This window comes from the organism of the source record quoted next, unplaced genomic scaffold, assembly GCF_019419815.1.
Source record: "Pyrus x bretschneideri cultivar Hongxiangsu unplaced genomic scaffold, Pyrus_bretschneideri_v1 Contig7, whole genome shotgun sequence".
NCBI lineage: Eukaryota > Viridiplantae > Streptophyta > Magnoliopsida > Rosales > Rosaceae > Pyrus > Pyrus x bretschneideri.
Genome location: NW_025999809.1, coordinates 10,550,692 through 10,559,568, shown reverse-complemented (window position 1 = coordinate 10,559,568; position 8,877 = coordinate 10,550,692). Strand labels below are relative to the sequence as shown.

The 8,877-nt window shown below is 37.0% G+C and overlaps 1 protein-coding gene across 1 annotated transcript; it reads right to left on the bottom strand.

Moving 5' to 3' along the window:
• Positions 1–6,850: 6,850 nt before the first annotated feature.
• On the bottom strand, positions 6,851–8,574 carry LOC103945221 (berberine bridge enzyme-like 7). Its single transcript, XM_009355763.2, is given in 3 exon segments — positions 6,851–7,568; positions 7,571–7,802; positions 7,804–8,574. Coding segments are annotated over 3 exon segments (1,593 nt in total). The 5' UTR covers positions 8,452–8,574; the 3' UTR covers positions 6,851–6,855.
• Positions 8,575–8,877: the final 303 nt, after the last annotated feature.

Sequence of the window (8,877 nt, the reverse complement as noted above, 5' to 3'; positions counted from 1 at the left end):
AAGGGGTGAAGGAAGCTTGGGGGGCACACAGGAAGAATCAAAGAAGAAGAAAGGGTGAAGGAAGCTTTTTGTTGGGGGGGGGGAACACGGGAAAAGCCAAAAAAGAAGAAGGGACGAGGGGTGGGTCCCCATTTAAAAAAATTATTAAATAATTTTATTTTTGTAGTTTTTAATATTTAATTAATTTTTTAAGAGAGAGTGGATCCCGCCTTAAGCCACGTCAGCATTTAACAGAAGAATTGACAAACAAACTGACGGAAGGTATGAAATTGTTACAAATTCGTAGATGAGATATGACATTGAAATTTTTTAAAGACGGGGTATGAAACTGTGACTGACCCAATAGTTGAGGTAGTTTTATGTAATTTACCCTAAAAACTATCAAGCTTACATAGCGCGCAAACCGAATAGGTAATGAAGTGGTGGTGTTGAACATGCTGCTAACTTTTATAACTTTTCGATTGGGGTCGAGAAAGGAACTCGTCTTGGCCTTTGGGTTTTAGAGCTTGAAGGCAAAACTGCTAGTTACTTCGAATTTCAAAAGAAGTTCGGTTTTCAATGTGTCGAACACTAAATAACACCCACTCGTCGAAAGACTAACGAAGTGACCTCTTTCAACAACGACCCAAAGACTCCTTACTGATAGAGACTTGGATAAACAGTTAGCAGTGTTGTCCAATACAAACTGCTGTAAAATGTGTTTGACGAAGTTAGGGCTTTTCTCAAATAAGAAAGGGTTTCGCGTAAAGCGAGAAATTACGCACAAATTTGGGTGTTGTGTTGAATTGAAGGTCTATTTCACGTTACAGGTGTCTTGTATTTACAAGATTCAAGGTTCACAGCAACGAAGTGAACCATCCTAATTGCCCAACAAATCTTCATATGCTGCTATGCTCCTTCCTCAGCCAACATAATTATCCACGTGACTATGCAATCCATTCAACAGATCAACCGATCCAATTCGGATTTGAATATGCCATCAGAAATTGCATCTCATTTATCATGATGATGCCTTCCACGTTTTTTGCATGACATACGAATCCCGTACTCAATGCTTATCACTGACAACGTGATATATTTTGGCCCAAACGAATAAAATTACAAACATTGGTCCCCAATTACAACCATAATTTTTCACGTGCTAACAAATAAATAAATTCCAAACATTAGATTTTTTTTTTTCTCGCCAATTTTGGCCCAACTCATGCCACTTTCTGGTTTTAGTGAAAAATATTATTATGGTATTAAAGACCGTCATGCATTATTAATTAAAAGTGTTATAACATGGTCAATGATATTTTAGGTTTGTTATACCATGATTGTTATACCTGCAGGCATCTTATTAACAGTCAATTAGAGTAGTAGGTTTTGGATTCTAATTTTTTTTTTTTACTTTAGGTAAGGATAATGTTGAAAGTTCGGTGGTGAAAATTCCTTAGTTGGTGCAAAGATACAATTATTGAGTTAAAATAAAATTTTCAAAATGATATTGAAAGTCCAAAACGAAATTGTTTGGATGATATCTTGGTTTTTGCGCCTTCAAAGTAATCTCAACAGCAATGATGAGCTGTTCAAAATAACAGACCAAAAAATTAGCTGTCCAAATATCAACAGGGAAGGTATGCCTCTGCTCCAAGTAATGGTTTCCATCAACCTTAGCGGCGGTGGATATCATCTATGCTAGACGGTTCAATCTTTGATAGAAATTCAATGGGAGAAGAACTTTTCTGGGCCATTAGAGGAGGTAGTGGAGCTAGCTTTGGAGTCATCCTTTCATGGAAGATAAAGTTGGTTCCAGTTCCAGCCAAAGTGACCGTGTTCAATGTTAATTGGCAATATCTAGCGGCCAAGACATCTTCATCAGGACGTCAATGCCGCAAGTCAAGACTAGTAATGAGGGCAAGAAAACTGTGGAAGTATCATTTATTGGTTATTTTTTTGGGACAAAGTGACAAGCTTGTTCCCTTGATGAATGAGAGCTTCCATGAGTTGGGTTTACAACATAGAGGCTTGCTTTGAAATGAGCTGGGTAGAATCCATGGTATTCTGGGCTGACCATCCAGTTGGAACTCCCATGTATGTTCTACTTAATAATACAACGTAACAATAAAATTCTTCACGGCTGAGTCGGACTATGTGAAGGAACCAATTCCAAAAGAAGGTATACAATCTATATGGAAGAATATGATTGACGTAGAAAATATATGTGGATGCAATGGAACCCCTACGGTGGAAGAATGAGTGAAATCTCTGAGCCAACAACTCCATACCCTCACAGAGCTGGAAACCTATGTTTGATTCAATAGTATACGTCGTGGATTCAAGAAGGGATTGAGACCAACAGCAAGTACCTTCACTTTTCAATAATTTTTTTTCGAACGATGAATCTATTGCCTCCAAGAACCCAAGAGAGGCCTTCCAATGCTATAAAGATCTCGACTTTTGGGCCACAATGAATAATCGGACCAACCTACAAATTGCAATGCTTTAGGGAAGCAAATATTTTAAAGGTAATTTTGATAGATTGGTACATGTGAAAACCATGGTTGATCCTCAGAATTTTTCAAGCACAAACAAAGTATATCCCGCCTAGAGAAAGAGAATAATAGGTTTAGCAAAGAACTTAGGGCATCTCCAATGGAAAAATGCAAATTTGAGTGCAAAAACTAAAATGAAAGTTTTACTCCAAAAGATGTAAAATGAAAATGAAAATGAAAGTTCTACTCTAGTGGGAGGGATGTAAGTTCGAGATCCTATTTAATTTTCTTTTCTTTGATTGGTGCAACCCCTAACCAAAAGATGTAAAATAAAATGTAAATTTAAACTTTTATTTACATCTTCCCGAGAAAATGTATAATTTACATTTGACCTTTAGAGAATTATCCGCTAAGATATGAATCATATGATGTAAAAGGTCCATTTCAAGGTATTTTGCATCTCCTAGTGAAGATGCCCTTATGTGTGGGATTGAGACCACCAACAAGCCTCTTAGATATCAATCAACTAATAAAGGGACTCTACATTGACGATATTTTTTTTTTTTTTTTTGAGGCGATTGATGATATTCTTAATTTAATTTTATATTTGTTAGAAATATATGTCACAGTCACACAATCACATCGAGTTTAGGTTAGTTACTTAGAAAGTGTGCAATTACAAACCATCTCTCCAACCGAACACACACGAACCTAAATTCTGCGTATTTCTCACTCTCAGGTTGGAAGTTTGGCTACTACTCGTAGGATCTTGAATTTTTTTTTTCTTTTCTTTTTTTGACAAAGGATTAATTCATTCTCAAAGCAACATAATTCCATAGAAAGAGGCACAGTTTACAATTAGGACAACAACATAGAATTGGACCTCCAAAGCAAAGCAAGAAAAACCCAAACAAAGTTCTAGGCACAAAACAAAAGAGAAACCAGAAACTGAAACAAGCTCTGTCAAGTTGCTGCCTCCGCTGCTGTTAGAACGCCACCTACAAACCATCTCAAACCATCGCCCCCAACAGACATCTTAGATCAGGCCAAACAAAGTCTCCGAGCTGGATGAAGAGAAGACTCCAACATCCGTCAAAAAGCACCCTAGATCACCCCCATAAATCAATAGAAACCAATGGGAAGAACCAGTCTGTAAGTAGCAGTAACAGTGATATTGCCAACAAGGCAAAGAGATGGAAGGAGGTGGTGTGAACACCCGAGCTGAAACTTTACGCATCTTCCGAGGGAAAAGCGATAAATTGCGTTGAAGATTTGTGGGAGAAGATCCAAATGGTCGATGAAGGATTGAATCTATGAGGAAGGGTAGGGAATGGATTGTTGGAAAGCATGGAGGTGGAGCTAGGATATTGTCAACAAGGCAAAGAGATGGAAGGAAGGACTGCCACCGACCCTAGCCAGAGCTAAGATCAGCGACGGCAAAGGAAAAGCTTGACCGAAGGACACTCACACATGAGTGAGAAAAACTCTCGAGGAGAGAAAATGGCTCAGGTTCGAGTTTTTTCCTTGCATGTTTTGCTTTAAGGGAGGGGAAATTTTGACACACAACACACAAGATATGTGTCGAATGGTGTGTATAATCCCCAATGTTTTAAAAGATGCGCTCCTAGGCGCGCCTAGACAGCTTTGGAGGCGGGCCAGGAGTGATAACGCATCTGCCCAGTGGGAGTGGTCGAGGCGAGACGAGGTGGCTAAGGCGCGCCTAAAGGCAGTTGGTGGGCGTTCCCAATTCCATCTGCGACCCAAAATCAAAGTCAACTGCTTTGTTTTCAAGCTCTGCCATTTGGGTTTAGGTTGCAAGCTGTGCGGCGTCTTCACGAGGAAGACGACCACGAAGAAGAAGAGGGAATTTTTTTTTTTTAATGACTTGGTCCAAAATGACGTCGTTTTGGCCAAGTCTTTAATTTTTTTTAAATGACTTGGCCCAAAACGACGTCGTTTTGGCCAAGTCTGTTTTTCTTTTATTTTTAAAACCCCAAGAGTCCCTATTTCCTCTATTTTTCTTAGCAATCCTCTATTATTTAAGGTCCTGTAAGGCTTCGCCTCCCGCCTCACACCTAAGCTGGGCTATCCCTCAGACGCCTCGCCCACGCCTCATGCTTTTAATACATTGATAATCTCTTACCCAATGACCTTTTAACATAGTGGTCAAACTATGGACTAACTTAGTGACCAAGTTGCATATTCTCATCTATCTCCATAATATTGTAGAGTATATTCTCTAATGTGATAGTATTTTGCAACTAAGCCAGCAACTGTGCTGGAGGTTTCGCTCGTAAAATAACTCATGCGACAAATTCTAAGATGGTTGAAATTCTAGTTGCTCGGGATGGTGTTTGCTGGGCTCTACAACGGAATTGGCAGCTAGTAATCTTGGAGAGTGATGCACTACAGGTAGTCCAGGCCATTGGTAGTCTGAAGGGGAGTCCTTGCCTTTAGATTTGTTGGTCGATGATATTAAAGTAAGTTTGAGAGGCTTCGAATCCTTAAGAGTTTTTCATGTTCGTAAATTCACAATGTAGTGGCAAACCGTATGATCAAGTTGGCTTTGATTTCCAATTTTATTTATTGTTGATTTGAGAAACCTCCGAATTTGATCTAGGATGTCCTCTTAAAAGATTGTGTGCTTGCTCAACACCTTGAATAAAACCACTACCCTTTCTCTTAAAGAAAATAAATTATATTTTATTTATTAAGATAAATCCAAAGATTAATTATTAGGAGATCAACGACCCAAGATTGAGTGCATCCACCCATAATCAAATAGTTAATTAATAAATGAAAGATTTGTAAGATTGAGTGCGTCACCCATAATCAAATATTTAATTAATAAATCAAATATTGTAACAATATTCATGTAATTCTCTTCTAAATAAATCATACGCTTCAAGGGGATGTATTCAGTTGAGGTTTTGAGAGATTTTAATGAATTTATGAATCCATGATTTTTGATAAAGTTTAATGAATTTGTCGAGATTCCATGTAAAACTTTGATTAAATTCCGTCAAAATCTCAGGGAGGAGACATGAGATTTGTGAATGTTTAAAATATGCTAGGAAATAGGGTGTATTTTTGCTCACCACAATAAATTATGGTGTATGTTTACCATACACCTCATCATTTGACATGTGTCCTTTCAAATAATTATGGTTAATTTTTTTCAAAATTAGAAAAGGACATTTATTATTAAAGTTAACCATAGTTAGTTGAAAGGACACGTATCAGATGCTGAAGTGTATGGTGAGCATACATCATAATTAAGATGGTGAGCAAAAATACTCCCTAGGAAATATCTCCAATTCCCTCAAATTCATCAACTCTTTTGAAAAATTAAGGGGGGTGTATTCAATTGGGATTTTGAGAGATTTTAATGGATTTATAAATCGATGGATTTTTATGAAGTTTAACTGATTTGTAGAAATTCAATATAAAATTTTGATTCAATTCCCTCGAAATCTCATGGGAAGAGGTAAGATTTGTGGATGCTTAAAATACACTACAAAATCTCTCCAATTCCCTCTAATTCCTCAACTCTTCCAAATTCTTTAAATTCTAATTCTAATTCTAATTGAATATACCTGGAATGTTATAAACTTCTTTAAAATTCTAATTGAATACACCCGGATTTCTAAGGATTTTAACAAACTATCTTAAAATCCTGATTGAATACACATAGACTTTTAGAGAATCACTTAAAATCATGATTGAATACACATTGAATTTCAAAGAATCACTTAAAATCCTGATTGGCTACTCCTGAATTCATTAAAAGAATTAAAATCCCTTAAAATCTCAATTGAATACACCCCCTAATAAATTCTTAATTGAATACACCTAAAATGTTATAAACTTGTTTGAAATCCCAATTGAAAGTACCCATATTTCTAAGGATTTTAAAAACTTTCTTAAAATAGTTTCAAAAATCGGATGTATTCAATTAAGATTTTAATAAACTATCTTAAATCCTCATTGAATACACATTGAATTTTAGAGAATCACTTAAAATCCTAATTGAATACTCATGGATTTATTAGAAAATAAATAAAATCTCTCAGAATCCCAATTGAATTCACTCTCCTTAATTTGAAGTGCACCGTCAAACTCAAAAAAAATGCTATCTATATCAAAATTTTCATTACATTTATACTATATCTCTAATAGATATCAGATGCATGTGTTAGTGAGTTCTTCTTGTATTAGAGAGTTGGTACCGTAAGAAAAATGTGTTAACTTTTCGGGTCACTAAATGGGAATTTTCAAATATTTAAAACTTATTCAAAATAAAAATAAAAAACTTATTCATTGTAAGAAGGTACTGATAGAAACAAATTATACCCTATGATTAGCTTCCAATATGCAGTCATTGTGTCTCTCTTTGCAGAGGTGGGATACTTTGTTCATTCTTGAAAAAGTTTTGAGGATCAACCATGGTTTTCACACGAACCAATCTATCAAAATTACCTTTGAAATACTTGCTTCCATAAACTCTAGCACTTCCAAATTCAGTTTTGTTGTGTAGATTTGCGCCAATGTCGAGATCCCTGTAGTTTTGGAAGGCCTCTCTTGGACTCTTGGAGACATATGGAGTCATTCCTTCATACAATTTTCTTAAGAACTTAAGGTGTATTTTGGAAGTCACAGAGCTTTCTTCCACCCAATACGTCACGTACTGAATCTTAAACAGGTTTCCAGCTCTGTGAGGAAATGGAGTTTCCGACTCAGGAATTTTCGCCATTCTTCCACCGTACGGGTTCCATTGCATCAACACTTTGTCCATCTTAATCATCGCCTTCCATATGGATTCTATTCCCTCTTTTGGAATTGGTTCTTTCACATAGTCAGACTTACTTTTGAAGAAATTGGGTGGACCTTGTGGCCTACTACGTAAAACACTTATGGGAGTTCCGAATGGATGGTCAGCCCAAAACACAGTAGATTCTACCCAACTCATTTCGAAACAATCTTGCCGCTGCAAACCAAGTTCAGAAAAACTCTCATTTATCAATGAGACAAGCTTGTCCCTTTGTCCAAGAAAGAGACCAAAGAACGATACTTCCACGCTCTTCTTGCCTCGGTATTATTCTTGAGACGCGTAATTGCTCTGATGAAGATATCTTCAGGTAGCTTAGGTGCTACGTATTGCCATCGATAAATGACATTTATAGCATCTTGTTCTGGAGTCCTTTTAACATTGAACACAGTGACTTTGTCTGGAACTGGAAGTAGCTTGATTTTCCATGACAAAATGACACCAAAGCTTGCTCCACCTCCTTTAATGGCCCAAAAAAGATCTTCTCCCATAGGACTTTCTATCAAGAATCCTCCCCTTCACATCAACTAGTTGAGCATCTTCTATGTTATCAACGGTAAGGCCATATTTTCTCATCATTGGCCCGTACCCACCGCCACTAAAGTGACCGCCAATACCAACTGTTGGACACACCCCTGCTGGAAACCCATGAACGTTGCTTTTGTTTGCAATTTCATAATAAAGTTCACCTAAAGTTGCCCCAGCCTGAACCCAGGCGCTCTCATCCACCACATTAATATCAATCGCTCGAAGATTAAACATGTCAAGAATGACAAAGGGAACATCAGATACGTACGATAGACCCTCGTAGTCATGTCCCCCACTTCGTATCCTAATTTGCAGCCCGTGTTCTTTTGCGCAAATCACGGTTGCTTGGACATGGGATTTGTGCTTGGCGGCTACGATAGCCAAAGGTTTCGCAGTCGTAAGGGTCGAATATCGGCTGTTCCGAATGTATCCCAATAAAACAGATTGAAATGAGGTATTTTTATGGGTGTAAATGGTTTCAAAGATTGGGTAAGTGAAGTTTTGATGTTGTTTCGGAAGGCATTGGAGGAAGTTGGTGAGAAGTGGATCTGAAGTTGTGCATGATACTAAGAGCAAAAGGACTGAGAGAACGAATGCAACAGACATTGGTACCGTCATTTTACAACTAGTTTCTGGCTCTGCTGCTTCTTCCAATTCCTGCCCGCATTTATAATGAATTTAGCTGTAAAATACAGAAACGAAAAAAAAGGTCAAATGTTTAAGCATCTTCTTATCTTCTTTGGTGAGTAGTTATTTATTGCCCTAATTAAGTACACGCCCCAAATAACTTTACTTTCATAAAGTTGAACGGTTTCATGATTGGAAATAAATCTCATAATGTTATAAATAATTTTTTATTATGTGATTGTTTACTTTCTGGGTCAATATATAACATGTAATATATGATTAATTAAGACATATTTTGCTATATAAATTCTAAGGCTACAAATAAACACTCTAATGAGAAGGAAAATATTTGGATTCTCTTTGTCTGTATTTTACTTTCAACATGTTATGAGCACGATGACGGTCTTGAATAAAGAG